This window comes from Pangasianodon hypophthalmus, chromosome 2, assembly GCF_027358585.1.
Source record: "Pangasianodon hypophthalmus isolate fPanHyp1 chromosome 2, fPanHyp1.pri, whole genome shotgun sequence".
Classification (NCBI taxonomy): Eukaryota; Metazoa; Chordata; class Actinopteri; order Siluriformes; family Pangasiidae; genus Pangasianodon; species Pangasianodon hypophthalmus.
Window position 1 is genome coordinate 14785308 of NC_069711.1, and position 20910 is coordinate 14806217.

Here is a 20910-nt window from a genome sequence, read left to right on the forward strand (position 1 = left end):
GGAACTCTGTAAAAAATGGCTGTAATTCCTAAACGGTTAATGCAATATTTTTGTTAAACCCCTTGAATTAAAGCTGAAAGGCTACGCTTCAGTCACATCTTGACTGCTTCATTTCAAATCCACTGTGGTGGTGTACAGAGGCAAAATTACCAAAACTGTGTCACTGTCCCAATATTTATGGACCTGACTGTACATGCAGCGCTGCATATACAGTATATACTTATGATTATTTTTCAGTGTTTCTCTTGGAGAACATCTTTGTATTGCATACCTCTCTGCATACAAAAAGCAAATAATTTCTGAATGCATTGTGCTCTAAAAATGTTCATATTTCTCATGTTACAGTCTCAAAGCTGTGATCTTTAGCTCCCTACATGCAATATTGTTCACTCTTGTGGGTAAAACAAGTGTATTCATAAGTCCATTTGGAATTCATGGTAAACAAGATCTGCAAACACTTCACTTAAGGTTCATTACAGTCATGCTCTGTTAGGCAAGGTTGATCTGTAGATGAGTGACATGCATCAGTGACTGGCTAGTTCATAGCAGAAGGGAATGTGACAGATTTAGTGAAGGAAGAGAAAGAAACTCCAGTGTGCACTGAATTGTGCTCTTTTCATTATCCTGCTACCAATCAATAATAGCTGCATCTATTGCCAACAGAACATCACACACACACACACACACACACACACACACATACACAAAAGCATTACCTTAGAAAGGGAAAAAGAGGGCAGGGGGGATACTTTTGGCCCATACTGAGGATAAGGCAGTTAATTCTCACAGAACCAATCTTGTACCAATCAGAACCAATGGCTAAAGTACTAACAGGGTCACTATGCTGTTAATAATGATCTGCTGCTTTGAGCATTGATTCTTTCATTCATTTTCAGTTACTGCTTTATTCTGGTCAGGTTTGTGATAGATCTGGAGCCTATCCCTAGGAGCAAAGCAAGAATACACCCTGGATGGGATGACAGTTAATTGCAGGGCAATTGAGCATACATTGTTATCCTCAAACCTTGATCCAGATATATGTACATAGGTTGAGGTGTATAGAACACCAAAGCCCTGATTATTTGCTCTACACCAATAGTGAAAATGTACTCACTATGTATGTATATCACTGAATATTTAGTGCAAGTCCTTTCTATGAGCACTTTTAGTCAAACTGGTTTCTGTCTTATCTGTTAACATGCAATGGTCCAGTAATGACCTATCCTATTAAGAGGATCTGTCTGCCTAAACATTGCAGCTAATCAAACAGACTCAATTTTGTTGTTTTGTATTTGGGCAGGAACTGAGTTTTGTAGGAAGGTAGACCTGGGAATATGTTTGGTGATCACGGCTTTATAAATTCAGTTCAATGTGTGAGATTGTGTTAGCGGGACTGTGCTGGTTAATAAAAGAAACATAATGCCCTCTACTGGCCAAACCTCTCTATTAACAGCTCCCCCTGGTGTTAGAAAAGAACAACAGCTTTTTCTGCCAAGTTGCGGAGACTAAAGAACTAATGTTAAAGAAGTATTCTTGTATTAGTTGTGTATTAGGATTCATATTTGTATGTCTGGTTCTGCCCACTGAGTGATATTATGGAGACACAGAACATGACAGAATATGATAATTTATTATCAATCAACAACAAGAGAAACATATATACACTATATTACCAAAAGTATTCGGTCACCCATCCAAATGCTCAGAATCAGGTGTCCTAATCACTTGGCCTGGCCACAGGTGTATAAAATCAAGCACTTAGGCATGCAGACTGTTTTTACAAACATTTGTGAAAGAATGGGCCGCTCTCAGGAGCTCAGTGAATTCCAGCGTGGAACTGTCATAGGATGCCACCTGTGCAACAAATCCAGTCGTGAAATTTCCTCGCTCCTAAATATTCCACAGTCAACTGTCAGCTTTATCATAACAAAATGGAAGAGTTTGGGAACAACAGCAACTCAGCCACGACGTGGTAGGCCACGTAAACTGACGGAGAGGGGTCAGCGGATGCTGAAGCGCATAGTGCAAAGAGGTCATCGACTTTCTTCATAGTCAATTGCTACAGAGCTCCAAACTTCATGTGACCTTCAGATTAGCCCAAGTACAGTACGCAGAGAGCTTCATGGAATGGGTTTCCATGGCCGAGCAGCTGCATCCAAGCCACACATCACCAAGTGCAATGCAAAGCGTCGGATGCAGTGGTGTAAAGCACGCCGCCACTGGACTCTAGAGCAGTGGAGACGCGTTCTCTGGAGTGATGAATCACGCTTTTCCATCTGGCAATCTGATGGACGAGTCTGGGTTTGGAGGTTGCCAGGAGAACGGTACATTTCGGACTGCATTGTGCCGAGTGTGAAATTTGGTGGAGGAGGAATTATGGTGTGGGGTTGTTTTTCAGGGGTTGGGCTCGGCCCCTTAGTTCCAGTGAAAGGAACTTTGAATGCTTCAGGATACCAAATCATTTTGGACAATTCCATGCTCCCAACCTTGTGGGAACAGTTTGGAGCGGGCCCCTTCCTCTTCCAACATGACTGTGCACCAGTGCACAAAGCAAGCTCCATAAAGACATGGATGACAGAGTCTGGTGTGGATGAACTTGACTGGCCTGCACAGAGTCCTGACCGGAACCCGATAGAACACCTTTGGGATGAATTAGAGCGGAGACTGAGAGCCAGGCCTTCTCGACCAACATCAGTGTGTGACCTCACCAATGCGCTTTTGGAAGAATGGTCAAAAATTCCTATAAACACACTCCTCAACCTTGTGGACAGCCTTCCCAGAAGAGTTGAAGCTGTAATAGCTGCAAAAGGTGGACCGACATCATATTGAACCCTATGGGTTAGGAATGGGATGGCACTTAAGTTCATATGTGAGTCAAGGCAGGTGACCGAATACTTTTAGTAATATAGTGTATATATATATATATATATATATATATATATATATATATATATATATATATATATATATATATATAAAATGACAAGTCTCTACAAAATATTTATACATTATACATTATATATATAATATTTGATACATTACTTAAATATTTGAAAATGCTGGCCATAGATAAACTTACATCACTTTGTTATCAGCACAGTGAGTATAGTTAGAAAAACACTGCAATAAATAAATAAATAATACAATTTCACATAGTTACAGAGTTTCATATTAGTTTCTTCAAGTATAGTTACTATTCAAACAGATAAACATCTTACAATCAGTGGCTCTGGTACTTGGTTCTGATTTCCCTTTTCATGCTGGTCGGACTGTAATGGTTCTGAAGCCACGGATAACAATGCGGTTGATATCCAGGCTCAGTCTTGCGTGCAGCATCTTCACTCCTGCCATCTTTGGTGTAAAGCGTACCACAGTGTTCATGGTCTCTCTGGGCTGCAGAAGTGCAACACTGTAGCAGGGAAGAAGAAGGCAGCTTAGAAATGAGCACAGCGGACTTACTATACACTCAATGTCAGTAATATAATTTTTACAATTTGGTAATATTGTAGATATATTGGAAGAAAAATAATAAACAGGTAAGTTGCAGAGATCATATACACAGATCGAATATACAAGGTATAAAGCTTACTGGCTACTATTACATTTAGTTTGAAAGCAACATTCATGCTCTCTTTAAGATGATTCTGTGTACGTACTGTACGTACACTCAATACCTGAACATTGTTCAGTATATACATCCTATTCGATCTGCATGTCTACATTACATACATATTTTACATACAGTTTCTTTGTGTGTCTCATGCTAGTGAAGGTAAAGAGTTGCTTAATTCTGACGATACTGAAGTTTCTCATCTGCCAAGTTGTCACCGCACCCAGTTTAGGCATGAACTATTTAATTATTTAGTGGGTGGAAGCTGACGTCATGACACTTTAACAGATGCAACAGTGCTTTTTTGTTGCTCTTTCTCTCCGCTGTATGACCCTTCAGGAAAGAATGTGCACACTCATTAATGGCACCGCACTGAATCACACATTAGATTCTATTCCAGTGAACTTAACTGGCTCTGATAAGATTGAGGTTTAACTTTTCGAAAGTATACTTGGACAATATTTACAGTAAGATAGTGGCATTACAAGTACTTTCACCCCTTTATTCCAAAGAAAGGAGATGATTAGAGATGTTCTCATTATTGCAGCACTTTCAGGAAGCCAGGTTGCAATCAGTGCAGGAAGGAATGAGGTTAGATTGACTGAACTGCAACTGAACTGAAAAGCTTTTCACATACTTGATGAGCACTTTGTCCTCCAGCAGGCCTGAACCTGCTACAGTCAACGTGCCTCTCACTGCCACAGGGAACGGATTGGTGAATGTCACCATAGCAACCTGGTGTCGGCGGGCAATGATAGAATCCTCATCAGCAACCTGGACAAAACAAACAGTGATATTGATACAAGGTCAGACAAATTTCTACAAGTTTATAAGTAAACATTTCCATTAAACATTTAACCTAAACTTTAACATTAATTCCCAATGCTTGATAAAGTAGATTATAATTATACCACTGACAGTTTTTTAATTCATAATTCTCCCTTTTTGACTATATCAGCTCTGTGCAGTGTTTCTTGATAATGTACACTATGTACGTAGATGTGTATATAAATGTGTAATTAAAAAGGTACACAAAGTAAAGACCTCTTCTTCTTCTAACATGTGTTTAGCCTGGATCTCATACCTTTATGTGGATGATTGGGCTGGTGATGTTAAACTCTTCAGAAGCCAGGACTCTCTCCTGAGTGGCCACATCCATTACGACCACTGCCAAATTGACTAGCTGCTCATTCCCCAGTGCTGAATACTGACTGTATGAGATCTGGTGCTGTAGCACTTTACCTGAGTAAAGAGCAAGAGAAAAAATATATATTAGACTACAGATGACATGATAATGTTCTGGTTTAATTATTATTTATGAACATGAATATACCATAGAAATTTGATTGATAAAACAATTTCATCAAATTTCCTACATAATACTGCTCTATTGCAAAATAATCTTGAAATGAATGCATTACATAGCCAGAGAGGAAGGGTTGGTGATGAATGATAAGCCACTGACATGTTTCTTTTCACACAAAGACAAAAGGTTAGTATGGGTTTGGTAAAATACTTTTGCTCTTTATCAACACATCACAGACAGTCTGGTTTATACTAAATAAATGACTGTAGATCTATTGTTACCCATTGAAGTAGTCTTTTCCAACATGGATAGATTAAACCTTTCACTAAATTTAGATTTAGGCTTAATCTGATTTTTCAAAATCACTTCAGGTAAAAATAAATTCTACACACTTGCTCTAATACATACTTCCATTAGGAGCAAGCTGGATGATCTTATCGGCCTCCCAGAAGGTATCAGATGGACTGTGGTCATAGCTCTTTGCCTGAGCATTGACGTATTCTCTCACTGTCTTCACAACACTGCCATGATTAGTCACAGTGACTGAGAAGGAGATATTTTCTCCAACAACAGGTGCTTTAATGAGGCTCAGACGTACAGAAAGACCTTTTGCTGATCCTATGCACAAGGATACAAAAAAAAAAAAAAACAGACAATGTTTTATCAGTCTTATCTCAAAAACAGCAATTAACAATAACAGTGATGAAAAAGTAATTTAAAAAAATAACAGTTATTTTTCATTAACAATATAGTAGAAATAACAGTAGGAAATGAAAGAAGTTACCATGGTTGTTGGCTAGACGTGGTCCTGGCACTGTAAGCAAAAATATTCAATACTTAATAAGGCCTGTTTACTATTAAGATATATATTCTCATTACTATAAAATAAAATATCAAAAGTTAATATTACACAGCAGGATAGGCTGTACCTAGCAATGCAGTACAGACTGAAAAGACTTACTTGGACTTGTTGATCTGACAGATGGCTGTAGAGCTGCATTGTTGGGAGGAAAAAGATTTAAAGCAATTTAGAAACACATTTAAAAAACAAACACAAAAAAACAACAATTAAAAATATATCCCTCTATCTCTCTCTCAGTCTGTTGCTCGCCCTCCTATTTCACCTTTTTTGTGTTTGTAGGTAGAAGTGATATCCTGTGGTTGGTTGGATCCCAGGCTCTTGGTGCATATGAGAACACCAACTCTGTCTGTCTCAGTGGCGTAGTTCAATACTTGTGCTTGGCGCACAATGTACACACACACATCAGCATTAACTTCAGCATAGATGAATGGGACATCATAGGCCATGTCGATCTGACGCTCCCGAATGGCTTTTACTGGGGCAGGACCACACCTGTATACTCCTATAATGGGAAGGGACATGGGATGGGTAATTCAGCATTAAGTACTGTCACAATTATATTACTATACCCATATGTACTACTAATATCTACTAATAACTTTAACTGATTCCAGAGATTCATGATATGCTTCAGCTAAGGAAACAAGACTGACCTCTGCTTCTCTCCTGTGGAGTGGGGTCAACCACCTGCCAGCCATCAAATCCTGCTCTTAGATCTCCTCTCTTCATCCAGCACTCCACCCACACGTGAAAGTTCCTGCAAGGAAAATATAACAGGGCTTATGTGCCAAATTTTTGTGCCTATCATAATTAATGAAATAATAATAGTAACGCTGTATAGTAACTGACCATGAAAGGTAAGTAGTGTAATCAGCACTGGCAACACTAACACACAACTCACCAGATGCTGTCACGATTATGAGGCAGCTTTTCCCCTTTCTCAGTGTAATACTCCTCAATCACCAGGTTCCCATTAGTGTCATGAGCCGAGTTATAGTTGGTGACCACACGAGTCGGGATTCCCAGGACTCTCATTACTAATGAAGACACAGCTTGTAAGGATGCATTTTTCCCCAAAAAGCAGACATTTGATATCTTTCTCATCAGCAGTGAAGGCTTATATTATTCAGTACCTGTGCACATGACAGCAGCAAAAACCCAGCACTGTCCATATTTCACAGGGCTGAAGCCAGATTTGGCCCACTGTTTCAGAATGCTTCCACTGCCTGTCCACTCTGACGGGTTGACACCACTTCTGTAATCCTCCGACCAATTCCCTTGCAGCACACCGCAGTCATCATTACTATTTATCTGCTCAAAAAAAACCACTATCAGTACACAGAAAAAAGTACTGAAACAGACACAGGAGAGAGGAAGGAGAGGACAGGGAGAGGTTGCTCACCATAGCTGAGACAACTCTGCTGATGTAAACAGGGTCAGAGCGATTAGCATAATCACTCTTCCAGTTTTTCTTGTGTTCATTGCTCACCTGCAGCATCATCATACAGATCTCCAAGATACCACTCTCATACTGAAAACATACATAATAAGTTAGTCTAGTGCACCTCCACCCACAGCAACCTGACCTTGGCTGACTGCCTCCAAAGATCATGTTGAGAAAGGAATTTACCATACGCACCTAAAAGAGGCTGTCTAAAACTTTGCTAGCTATTTTCTTCTTTATAGTGAATGTCAGGCATTGATCAACTTTTTGGATAGTTCTGTGCCATAGTGAAGTGGACATAAATGTAATCAGTTTCGTTAGTGATCAGACACTGGCTGTCAAAATGTCTGCGATGTGCTGGGCTCTCACCTCATCATAATCATCAAAACAGAGAATAGCTTACACACTCAGATGCACAGATGACAGCGGACAAAGTTTTAATATGTTTATTTGACCCAATTAAAAGACAAAAAATAATGTTATGTTTTACATAAATAGATTAGGTTATAAATGTAGAGATAGGCAGGGCATTTCTCAGTGTTTTTCTCCGTTTTCACTTTTGGGGTAACCAGATTTTAAAATGCTAGAACACTGTTTGTGATTAAGACATCAGGTATTCTGTAGTTTTAAGAACTATATATAGTATACAGTGTCAAACTTTGAAAATGCGAAGGGTTTTCAGTTGTAGCCACACATATATAGTAAATTGTAATCTGGGTACACAATTAAATTTTCTGCTAGTATGATCAATCAATATCAGTGTGAAGGTTTTCATTTGAAAACTGGTCTTACATTTGAAAAACACCAAAGGTCAAACTTATCCTCTACCATTCCTCAAAGTAACATGCTGAAGCTGCTCTCACCTGATCAAAGCCCCATGGCCTAAAGCTGATGTTTTTGGCTGTGCCCTGGTACAGCAGGCCAAAGTCATTCCTCACATACTCTTCCCTCTGATTTTCTTCAGGCAAGTAGACAGAGTCAGCTAAAAAGTACAGACACACACAACACAACACAACTTCAGTATCTTGTGGCATCTTTCCTACTCATATAAACTTTGGATAAATGAGACAGAACAGTGTTATTGTGTAATAGCAGTATGGTTAAGTGTACTGTATAGTGTAACCTCACATGTGTTAGATGAAATGTTTGCAAATTCAGGAAAATCCAGACTCACCTGTGCACCATGGATTACACAGCAGGGTCAATTGTCCAATCCTGCGGCTGGAAGAGCCATAGCGAGACATGAACAACAGATGGAGATGATACACTCCCACGATAGCAGTGGGCGGACTGTACACACACACAGAAGCCTTGTGAGGGGCACTGGGGTCCAGCATGCCCTGCAGAAAGTAGGCAGACCACTGGGATTGAGATGTGGCTTTTGAGGATGTGATGGGAATGTCACAGTAAAGGCGATCTGCAGGGAAGAATGAAAAGAGGGAGAAGGTTATAGATTGAGAAAATTGTGTACAGTAGGGTAGCTGTTTGAGGAAGACCACTTTTTTCATATGTCTGAAACTGTGTATTTTATTTAGAAAGTAACAGATGCTCCTAAATTGCTGTGATAAATGTTGTTATCTCTGAATGATTAAACTTGCTTTTCACTTTGTTAGTACTGTCATCTAGGTGTTTCAATCAATCAGTCAATATTTTGAATCCTGTACCTTCCCTGGCCAAATGTAATTTGACAAAATTATAAGAGTTTTTTTATCTGTCAAAATAAAAAGTGTATGAATGGCAAGATGAAAGACATAGTGAGACAAAAATAAAGATAATTCTGAAAGATAAATTTAACATGCATTGTAAAAAAAAAAGTCCCTTATACAGCCAAAAATGGGGATTCATACCTAGTTCTATCCTGAGCATGAGGTCATCTTTGCTTGACATATAAGGTCTATTGAAGCTCAGTGTGAGTCTAAAGGGCTGTCCCCTTCTCACTACCAGAGAAGTGGAGTTTAGCCCTTCTGTCTTGTGCCACACATGGTTCTGAGCTTCCTCCAGGCTAGCATACATAAGTTTCAAACCTGCACACACAAATATACAGAACAGTAACAAACTGATACAAGAATATGATTTTAAAAAGACTTAAAATGTAAAGCTGGAAATCAGTTAGACCTTAGCAAAACGTTGCAAAAAAAAAAAAAAAAGATAATCTGTTTATGCTTAATCTAGGAGTATAAATATTATCTAGTATCTATTATATGAACGTATCACGCATCATGAGCTAATCAAAAGCAAAACACATATACATGACAGAATTGTAGAAGCTCACCCTCCATGAGTCTGTGCTGTGTTTGGTGTTTAACACTGCTTTTTGTAAACACATCTTTGCTTTATATCACCAGCATTGTGCCACTCCTTTCTAGGCAAAAATTTCCAAAGAATGTCTTATGCAACTACAGAGTACAGACGTGTAGTGACACCCTCCCCAGTGCTGAAGTCACACATTGTGTGCGTCTTGCTGAAGCTATCATCCGGATATAAAATTGCTTATATTATTCAGAACTAATTTGATATCATAGCACGTTGCAATTATCAAATATCATTAGATTTGATTTTATCCAGTTTGTAGAATCTGTTTACACAAAAATATGGTTTATATAAGCAATTAAATATGTGAGTGATAAATTTTCCCATTTTTCCTCCTGTCCTGAATTTGGTGTTTAGTTTAATTATTATTATTTTTTTTAAATCCTGTTCATTCATCCATGGTTTCACTTACAAAAGCATAACCCAACACACCCAAATACACAATCTGAGGTGACATGCCCCAACCATGGACAGGCAAGTGTACATGACAAAAAAAAAATCTATAAGCAGCAATCAGCCAACACTTGGGTGAGGTTGCTGAGTGTGGACCTGCCTAAGTTTCATTGGCACTGGTTCAGGCCTGATTGACGTGACATGACCACACATTTCCACAGGTGTGGCTTATAATGAGTAAAAATGGGATGGAAGAAGATGTAAGCATCAGAAAATGTACATTTGCTTCCAAAACCTTTAAACTGACTAGCAATTAAAATGATTTTTTTTTTTATTTCAAAATGTTATTTTGTAGATCTCCCCTTTTTATTTTGGAGGCCATCATATATTAATCATTACACATTACTTCACCGTGTTTAATTACAGTTGTCAGGTAGAGTTGCCAGGTACTTACTAATTAATAGCTACAGCATTTTTACTGTATATTTTTGTTTACCAAAATGGACATGTTGTACTGCATTTTTACAGCACTACTTATTGATAACAGTATATTCCTGTAAAAATCACTACTGTTATTTTACTGTACTTTTTTTTAGCTTTCATTGCCATATATATACATCTTAAAATAAATTTGAAAATGCCAAAAAAAAAGCTAAAAATAGTTCTAAAAATAGAATCCAATAAAACTGTGCTAACTAAAGCAATTTTCATTCATAAAAATCTATAATCTAATTAAATAAAATAAAAATGTAAGTACAACAAAGAAATGAAAGAGAATCTTAACAGAACATGAATATAAAGGAATAAAATATCAAATTATATCTTATACCTGCTTTTTTTTTTTTTTTGCAGCCACCTTTACATGACAGTAACCATGGTAACCATAGCAACCACAGCATTACCATGGAGTACAGGCGAGGGCATGGGTGTGCACTTGGAAGGAGCTGTTTGGGTACGAGCTACAGGAGTAATGACTCAAGTGGCACACCTGAGCCCTGTTCTCTAGTTGTGTCACTTCTGTTTACATTACCTTTTTCTCACTATCACTCCCTGAACGGTATTTATTGACTACCACGCCAATGGTACAAGCCCAAATCAAAAAGTTGAGCGGCACACTGCCAAGATCATTACACATTGTTTGAAAACCATGTTTTTTTTCTACCACACCGTGTTTTTTTCATACATTCTTTACCCTATTTACAGTAGATTTAAAATGCATTTGCAGTTCTGTGTTTTCTTGCACAATTTTAGAACTACATTATATAGCCAGAAGTATTGTATGTGGACAGCTGACCTTCCCCAAACTGTTGCCAGAATTGTCACAATTGTATTGAATGTCTTTGTATGCTGTAGAATTAATTTTCCCCCTTTACTGGAACCTGGTCCAGCATGACAATGCCCATGTGCACAAAGCAAGGTCCATGAAGACATGGTTTGCCAAAATTGATGTGGAGGAACTCGAGTAGCCTGCACAAAGCGCTGACCTCAACCCCACTGAACACCTTTGACATTTTGAAATATTAATTGTTTAAACAATCAATCTAGCAGGGCACACCTGGGCAACAAGTTCCACATGTTCCAAAATTTTGGAATAAATTGAAAAATGGGTTGGTTCAAACAAAAGGTGCCATTTTTTAAGTTGTTTAACGCATCATGAGGCAAATATCAGGAAATGAAAGCTGAAATTCTGATCTATCATCTCATATTCAGCTTTTGATTTCAAACCCAAATGTCTTCAGTGTATGGTCTTGCCACTCCAATACTTATTGCAAATAATTATATGAAATATGAATATATAGTTCTAACTCTGAATATATAAATGTAAATCGTGAATACATAAATGCAAATCTGAATATATATTGTCTACATCTCAGTATAAATATATCTTTATGATCAGGCATGTCAATAGACAGATGTTCTTATTGAATTTTTTTATGAAATCAGTAGGCCTATACATCCTGTATACATTTATCAATGCAAATATTGTACTATTATATAATTATTTTTATATAATAAAAATAAAACTGTCCGTTAATAGTGTTAATGCTTTTCTGCAGAATTCAGCATGACTGAGAGAGAAATTGTCAACAATCTGTTGACGAATAATGATTTTATTGAGACAAAAACAAAAATCGATTACAACAAGCATGTTTATTGGTTTAGTCAAATATTGAAAAATTAAGACCTTGTCTATTAATATGCCTGATAAAATCTATGAATATATAATCAGGGTTTATAACTATATATTCAGATATATAACTATAAATTCAGATTTGCATTTATATATTCAGGATTTATAAATATATATTCATGTATCATATAATTATTATAATTATTTCCTGTTTGGCCAATACATGTATACACACACACACACACACACACACACACACACACACACACACACGAGTAGTATCATTTCCCAAGTCTCCAGTGACCTCTAGTGGCACATTGTAACTAAGGCACAGAAATGTGTGAGCAAACAAAACTTACTGTACGTGCCTGTGCATAAGTCATTAGTGCATTTGTACACATTTCTCAATTTAAATCTGATTAAATTGAATTTAAATCTGATTTCAGATAACTAAAGATCTGGTCGTTCCACTTTTATTCTTTGTCTGGTGTGACCAGCACATAAGCCTCTTATGCTCAGTTGTTATCAGGCGTCATGGCCTTGATATTTTTGTAAAAAGCTCTTGGCAAACACACTATTTGGATGAGTCCTGTAAAATATGCAAAAAATAAATCTACAAACAGCTAAAGGCAGTGAAAGGATCATGAAAAAGTTTTCACAGACTTTTTTTTATTTTTAAAAGATTTTTTTTATTATTATTTCATTTGGCTATCTCTGTATTGATTAGTGAAATAAGGACATTGCTTGTTTAAAAAAGTCAACAACAAAAGCAGAACATTTAAAGACAATTGGACAGAGAAGTGTGTGTTTATTCTCTGCTTCAAGTTCATCTCCTCCGTGTCCTTGGTGCTACTCAAATGTGGTCATGTGATGCACTACTATGAAACAAAACATATCCAGTTCAGATTAATGTGTCTTATTTATAGTAATTAACTACTCATTAATGGTTTAACATTAAATTTCATTATTTGTGTTTACTGCACATCAGTACCTTTTTAAGCAAAGAATTAGGTGGACCTCCAAAAAATTTAGTTGAATATCCAGGAAATAGAGACTACATCTCACTGCATCACACAGAAGTCCCAAAAAGCAAAGGAAAAAAATGAAAATGTCAGAGCATGTCAGCATAAACGATTAAGTTGGTCCACATTACTGAGCTGCTACAGCAAGGACTGAAATAAGTTAATACTTTGACACCCATAAAGGTCATAAACTAAAAATAATTACGCATGAGTGATCGGACAGTGTCAAGGACTAACTGATAAGTTTAGAAACTGTTTGCTTGCAGTCACTGTTGCAAAATATATAAAGTTAAAGTTCAAATAGGACCTAGTACATTGCCCTACATCAAAGAGCAATAAAAGGTTAAAAAATAACTAATTTAACAAACAATTAAGTGTTCAAATTGTGTTTTGTTATTCATTTTGCCGATTATGAAATAGTTCTCTTTTTGAACACTAATTTACAAATGTGCAAAAAAGTACAAAATCAGAGGTTATCATATGTTCATTTAAAATTAGGATTACACTGAGGAAATTATGTAACTTGTGATTGACAATTTTCTCACCATCATCACTAGTTGTGGTTTAATAGAAAAGAATGCTCAAGAAGCTTAAATCCGTGGTGTGTTGTATATGAGAAAATCAGACAGGTCGTGCCATGTGTTGCTGTTGTGGTAGAGGTAGGTCATAGAGGACTGAAGTGAGGGCTGCAGTGTGTGAGGATGGTACTCAAATAGCCAGAGGACGATGCCCCACACCAGTGTGGCAAACAGTGGGAAGGGGTCTCTTTTGGGCTTGGGGATGTAGCCCTTTTCCACAGCCAGGCGACACAAGGCAAACAGAATTCTAGATAGCAAGTACATATTTATCTAAGGAATAGAAAATAATGATAGCACTGTGTCAGATGCATTTATGAGACCATATAAAGTACCTATATACAAATCAGTCAAGGGGAAAAAAATTCTTGCTTTAAACAAATGGCTAGATTCCTTTCACATAAAATATGCACATCTATTGATATGCAAAGTACATAACTTACCTGGCTGTTGATATTGTTATTGTCCCCAAATACCAGCCAACCTCCAAGACAAGCAGCCAAGAACGAGTGAGACTGAAGACTCTTTCCCTGAATGTACTTCTGAAGTGCCAACAGTCCTTTATATGAAAATACAAAGAAGGCTAGGTTCCTTGAGTGTGTATATGTGGCTTGGGCTATAGCTTTCAGCTTGGATTGAAGGCTAGAATGCAAAGACAGAATACAAAAAAGGAACTATAAACATTTACACATATTCTTAAAAAGTCTTTAAGAATATATGTTCAGTGAATAACATTATAAACTCTAGCAGTACTGGTCTAGACTTAATAGTAAAAAACTATTTGCTAAATAACTTTCTTGAGTTTTTTTTCCTCTGAAATGTTGGTGGAGTTTTGCTACATAAGGAACTTAGATAAGGAAATTACAAGCTGTGCAAAAATATCACTGCAAATAATTTCACTCATGAGGCTAATTTAACTCACATTAAATTAGACACTAAACATGTATAGTAACCTGCTTTACCTGCCACTTCGAAAAAGAAAGGTCATCACCAGTGCATGTGGAGCCCGGATCTTGGCACCATACCTGTAATAAGGTTTGCCATAGATTAATGACAATCATAACATTAATATACACACACACACACACACACACACACACACACACACATACACATCTAGTCATTAAGACTAGATCCAAAACAATATAGTACTCCACCTATTTTAGAAAACCTCTCAACATAGTACAATGCTTTTTTGGACAGAGCCAGGTGCTGGTAGATCACATTAGTACTAATTATCTGGCAGACAGAATATTAACTTATACTGCATTTCTGTGAAACACTCATATTAAACCCCACCCAAGAGCAGAAGACCTTTCATCACTACCAAAATAATAGGCTTGCCATTATTTAGCACTGGATCGAAAAGAAAAACAGTGGTATCACCCATCCCTACTGTGCAGTATGCCAAAAAATAATCACATACTGCATTTGAGTTTATAACCTACAAACAATAATATAGATTGCACATTAAAATACCCGGATAGCACAAGAAAGTGAAGAACCCTTACTTCCATTGTGGTCCATACTGGACCTCATATTAGGCAGAATTTAGTGGCCAACCAGAAGGAGTAGTATTGTACACAGTAGAGTGATGGGTTGTGCACTACAGCAGTATGTGGTTTCGAACACAGCCAGTGATAATGTACTGACACATGCGCACTGTCTCATTCAAACTGAAATGAATGGGTTCTAGTTAGTGACCTGTGCCCCATTTGCCGGTTCACTGAATTAGCACAGAGGCTGTGCAAGTTACTACAGGAGAAAGCCGGTTCTCTTTTTTTTTAATTATCAACCGACACTACAATTTATCAAGGATTACGCAAACAAGTTATAAAGCTGTTAAAAGTGCTAGCGAACTTGTGTGCAAGATGTAAATATAACAAAACAACCACTATGTAGAACCAAACTCTTCCGAGGAACAGAAGACACTCACACGGCGCCATTCCTGAATCCTTTAAGCACAGCAAGAGCGGCTTTGTATTTTTCCTGCTGGAGGAAGGTGTTGATTGTATAGAGCAGGGTTTTCAAAACATCGACCCCTGCCATATCTGAGTAATAGGGTTTCTTAATGCTGTGACAAAGTCACGCGTGCACAGCGCGTGCCAGTCGATCAGAAACAAGGGTTGGCAAAAAAAGGTTCCGCATTTATGCAAATATGAGTGAAACCAGTAACGCATGAACATTATGATCCAGTGTGCACGGCTAAGACCAAGTGCGGTACTAATATTGACATAAATATTTAAAAGACACAAATATATTTGTATAAATTGCCTAATTTGATGGAAACTTTGTCAAAAGAAGAAATACACAAATTTTAATAGAAACTGCATATCAGCAATTAAAAAAACAACTATATAATAACAAACGAATCATACTTTTCTTAAAATTACTTTCCCTTATATCCTCCCCATGATCAATAATATTGTTTTTTAAAAAAAATCTTCCTTTCCCGGTAAAGAGGTTTAATTCATTCGCTTTGTCCTGGTCACTACAGGCGGATCTAGGAGAAATTTAGAGTAGCAAATTTAACTCACTGTGTGTTTTGGGAGGTGGCAGGAAACTCACATGCACAGGAGGAGAAAATGTGAAACTCTACACAAACTGTATATATATATATATATATATATATATATATATATATATATATATATATATATATATATATATATAACTATATATATATATATAGTTCAGTGCTACAGAACAAGCATTATTCCACTTGAGAACTAGGGAGCACTGGCCTGATTTCGTATGTGGACTTGTTCTGCTCTTCTTTTCCTTTGAGTGTATTTTTGTTTCTCTTTAACTTTTAAAGTACCGCTGAGCTAGCAAGCTAGTTATGTTATCTCAGGCGTGGTACTATATTGTTGTACCTGCCTTCATAGTCTAGTGCTGAGTAACTGCCCGATATTTTTCTCAGCAATGAATCTGAAGGACAATTAAGTTTTTTGATTAGGTTGGGAAAACATCATCCCCAGCTGCCTTTTCATCTGAGTCTGGTGCCAAGCCCAGGACTGTAATAGCTGCCGACGATGCAGCTGAGCTAGTCACATTACCTGGAAGACGTCCAATAGCTACATGAATTACAGACTGTCAGGATTAACACAGGACATTGATAAATGTGCATGACAAGGACAATTTGTAGGTAGGCACTCAGAGCAAAATAAACTGAATTCATTTCATTTCGATTTTATTTGTATAGCACCTTTTTTTAAAAAAAACAGACATTGTCAGCAGCTTTACAGAAATCTGGGTGTGGGTCCCTAATGAGCAATCTGAGGCCCACATCCTGGCAAGAGAAAAAAGGAAAACAAGACTCTTTTTATGGTCTGTTCTATTTAGAGGTGGTTTAATATGAAATGTCTGCTACAGTTTTTCAAACCTAGAATATGTATGTAAAAAATATAGTATGGTATAAATCAGTATATTGAACTGTCTGACTCTCTTCTCTCAATTAACTAAGATCACAGTATTCATGCTTTTTAGCCATCATATGAGCCTTTCATACTTAATAATCTATTTTATCTGTGTGTTGAGCTGTGTGTGCCAAATCGTAATACACTTCTTCTAATGTGACTCTTCAGCCCCTATATACCTGCCTAATTGACTTTGATGCTCTGTTACTGACCTTCTCCTTCTTTTTCTTGGAGCCTTCGGCCCCTGTAACTCCTTTATGAACTGGTGCTGTAATCATAAAGACTGTCTTATGCTTATTCCAGGATTCCAGTCCGTAATATGATTCATAAATGTCCTTTCAGCACATTTAATGCTGTTTGTGTTTTGTCTGTATGATTGTCTACTGTAATACATATAATCCCACTATCTGGTGTCTGGAGTTGGGGTCCTCTCAAAATTTCTTCTTTATGTAATCTCTGTGATTTTTTTTCCCCCATTGTAATGACTGATTATTGTTCTCTATCATTTTAACTTTTGTCTTTTAACTTTTAAACTGAGAATTCTTTGATTCTATTCTATTTTAAAATAAACCATTAAAATATGGTTTATGGTAGCTATCACAACATCATTGTATCTGTACTGGCATTGTACACTCCTGGGCAAAAAAATGACCCAAGGCCAAAATTGCAAATATTAATCTTTTAGTGGTCTTAACAAAAAATAATTGGTCAGAACATTAGCAAGAATTAAGCAAATGCACTCCTGAGACCTCCTGTGCCACCATTTGCTTGTTTACTTTTGCTGCAGTGAAATGTTTGGGGAAAAGCTAGAAACCGAAGTAATTCACTTATATAGTCTTTTTGTACACAAAAGTAAACTCATGATAATGATTAAAATGTTTGATGTAAAATTCAGACTAACACGTGTTTGGGAGTACAAATTTTTCTAAAAATATCTTCTGGGATGTTTTTTTTCTTCCACACCTGATGCAGCCCATCAAGGGCCACAAGGCTTAAACATTTAAAGAAATTGAATGGAAAAGCTATCTCGTACTAAGTTCCTTTACCTATTTGTTTCCCCCCGTAACCCTGTGTAGGATGGATGGATGGAAAATGGATGGATGGAAATGCAACGAGCCCATAATTCAAATACTATGTACAATTGCGCAGTTTAAATGTTTTGCGTTTGCTCAGTAAAGCCTCACTTTGCTCTGGAGTAAATAAGAAAGGCCATAACCAGAATTGGAAAAATGAAAACGTTCTGGATGAATGTAGAAAAGTTGAAAGGAGAAATATGAGCAAATGCCATAATATTATTATTGCCATAATATACATACTGTACAGTCCCGCATTGCATGATTTCATATGTGCCAAGCATCTTATATTTCTCTCAGGCATAAATCTGAATGATCATATGAATTACCTGAAATTCAGCACTCCTGGAAAAACTACTAAATCAGATGTGCTGCCTATAATAAATGAATGAGTGTAAAAATCCAACTTTAGGTGAAATGTCATGTAACATACTCAAATATATTAATATAAAACAATACACATTATAGTAACAATTCAGGACCACCAATCATCACACATCTGCAATAACCATCCAAACCACCAGGAGTCTCCCACTGCCTCAAAAAGTTATTTAGTGATTTTAATGGATGTATTCATGATCTGCAGGATCATAAATACCCATTAAATCCAGGAATGTTGAATTCCAGGTGATTCATATGATCATTCAGAAGATTTTTGATCTGCAAAAACCTCCCAAACCACCAGGAGCCTCTCACTGCCTCAAAAAGTTTTTAGTGTTTTAATGGATATTTATGATCTGTGGGTTCAGGGTACTTCTGTCCGAGGTCCTGTGTCAAAGCTGGAGAAAGGACTACATTTCATAAAGATTCAAATCTGTAAGTAAATCATTCTATATTGTGCAATTTCTGCATGAGCAATTTGTGCTATGTTGGGCACCTACGTCACACACTGCTGGCTGATCTACAAATCTGCCTCATCACTAGTATTAATATGAAATTTCATAAAGACAGACTGGCTAAGAAGTTCATGTAAAGCTGTCTGAAATCCATTTTGTGCTGAACAGTGGGTGTGTACATTTCCTGGAAAATGGAATTAGAATATATGTTACATTTTAAAATGATAAGTGTAGGTTAAACATTTATGAATGGAAAGTATTTGTCTTACTTGCAAGAAAAATCACTTTTTTATCACAGTTATCATAATCTCAATTATCTTATCCTCGGTTTAACTGAAAATGGACAGAATATGGCCAAAATGTTTATTTATTTATCTCCAGTGACACCTTTTTCCTGGTGAGGGTGAATCTGGAGCCTGTCGCAGGAAGGTGGGAGGTGGAACGAAACTAGACAGCAAAGAGGAAATCCACATGGACAAGGGGAGAGTATGCAAAACTCTCCACAGGCAGTAACCCTAGCTGTGGGGACCCGGGAGCTGTGAGGTGATAACGCTACCCTCGGCGCCACCCTACAGACAAAATCATCAAAATGTAAATATAGCAATGGTGACTTACTGGCTAAGGCTTTGGGATACTGCCCAGATTGTTGCGAGTTTAAATCCCATCACTGACAGCGTTGAGTACTTGAGCAAGACCGTTAACCTCCACTGCTTGTATCATGTCACTTTGCATGACAGCATCCAGTCCAATGAGACCCCAAGCTCATCCTGTTGTCTAGTTTGTGTATTTTAATTTAAAATGGAACTAAACTGTAAAATTGCTGGAGGTTGATGAGGTCTAAAATGAGGTGACACTGCCTTTGATGTAGGTTATTGAGATGTACCTAGGAGTTTTAGTTATTAAAACATGTTCTGAGAGTAGAAATTGACTACTCGCTTATCTTAACTGATCATGATACTCATGTACATGAGTAACATGTAGACTTCTTAAGTGTGATTTCTTCGTTTGCTCTCTAAAACTGCATGACCAAACATAACACACAGGGTACAACACAAGAGGAAATCTATAACTTATGATAAGAATCAGCACTTCAGTTCACTATAACATGCATATGATTTCACTGTAATAACTAACACACTTATAGTTAATAGTAACTATTTTGCTTTGTTTATTATAGTTTTAATAACTGCCAGTGAATAGGTCTGTTATGATAATATAATCATTAAGTCATCGTAATACATTTTTGCAAAATCATTACTTGAACAGCGTGGATATTGTTGTCACTTTGTAGTCATCTAGTATAGCTGGGGAGATTTTGAAAGATTTTTTTTTAACAGAAAACCCAATTTGTTATGGCATTGACTAAAAACAGCTCTAACAAAGGAATAAAACTAATAAACTATAATGCAGTTGTGAAGATTTACTTCTTGTGGAATGCTACTTTGTTTTCCAATATTTACTTTTATATTTTACCTCCTCACAACAACATAAACAACAATGCCATCCAAATTTATTAAATGAATTTCATATTAATAGTCACAGGGAATTGCCAGACTATGATATGGAGAACAAAACTCATTCATTCATTCATTCATTCATTGATTATTTGTGTTTTTGTTTGTTAAATTTGGGTTTCAGTTACTGGTCCATAGATATTGAAAAAAGCATACATAATTTTTCATTTGCTTACAGTCCCCCGCAACTTTATTGCTGTTAATTCTGTCCTGTTTCCCTGGGGTATGAACATCAGGTTGCACACATATAAAATCCCTTTGCCATTCATTGTTATGTGGAAAAACCCCCAGCACAAAGAGACAGATTGTTTTGACCTGCTCACATCAGGTAATAAAAAGCCATGGGTTAAGCAATTTGCAAACAGACTTTCAGAGGACTAAACAAGAATTAAATGTTAAAAAAAAAAAAGAAACA

At 36.9% G+C, this 20910-nt stretch overlaps 2 protein-coding genes and 1 long non-coding RNA gene across 6 annotated transcripts; 1 reads left to right on the plus strand and 2 right to left on the minus strand.

Annotated features, from left to right (window-relative positions):
* Positions 1-2992: 2992 nt before the first annotated feature.
* On the minus strand, positions 2993-9519 carry tgm5l (transglutaminase 5, like). Its single transcript, XM_026923663.3, has 15 exons — positions 9495-9519; positions 9070-9246; positions 8397-8639; positions 8086-8204; positions 7181-7309; positions 6912-7089; positions 6680-6815; positions 6432-6535; positions 6041-6280; positions 5878-5910; positions 5701-5730; positions 5325-5534; positions 4695-4852; positions 4248-4384; positions 2993-3409 (listed from the first exon to the last, which is right to left on the minus strand). The coding sequence occupies exons 1-15, from the start codon at positions 9499-9501 to the stop codon at positions 3256-3258; spliced, it is 2055 nt and encodes a 684-aa protein (XP_026779464.1). The 5' UTR covers positions 9502-9519; the 3' UTR covers positions 2993-3255.
* Positions 9520-12411: 2892 nt separating this feature from the next.
* Positions 12412-15777, minus strand: pxmp4 (peroxisomal membrane protein 4). 4 transcript variants are annotated; one of them, XR_003403257.3, is made up of 6 exons: positions 15590-15777; positions 14616-14678; positions 14097-14295; positions 13624-13926; positions 13048-13120; positions 12412-12934 (listed from the first exon to the last, which is right to left on the minus strand). XR_003403257.3 is itself a non-coding variant. In XM_026922260.3 (5 exons), the coding sequence occupies exons 1-4, from the start codon at positions 15700-15702 to the stop codon at positions 13669-13671; spliced, it is 633 nt and encodes a 210-aa protein (XP_026778061.2). In that variant the 5' UTR covers positions 15703-15777; the 3' UTR covers positions 12418-13120; positions 13624-13668. The 4 variants fall into 4 exon arrangements, 2 of the variants coding, with proteins under 2 accessions (XP_026778061.2, XP_026778054.2); XR_003403256.3 differs by having other exon boundaries at positions 12417-12934; positions 13048-13926; XM_026922260.3 differs by having other exon boundaries at positions 12418-13120.
* Positions 15778-16366: 589 nt separating this feature from the next.
* Positions 16367-19512, plus strand: LOC117596203 (uncharacterized). The gene is made up of 3 exons (XR_004577376.2): positions 16367-16801; positions 18895-18961; positions 19363-19512. It is a non-coding gene; the product is annotated as an uncharacterized LOC117596203 (long non-coding RNA).
* Positions 19513-20910: the final 1398 nt, after the last annotated feature.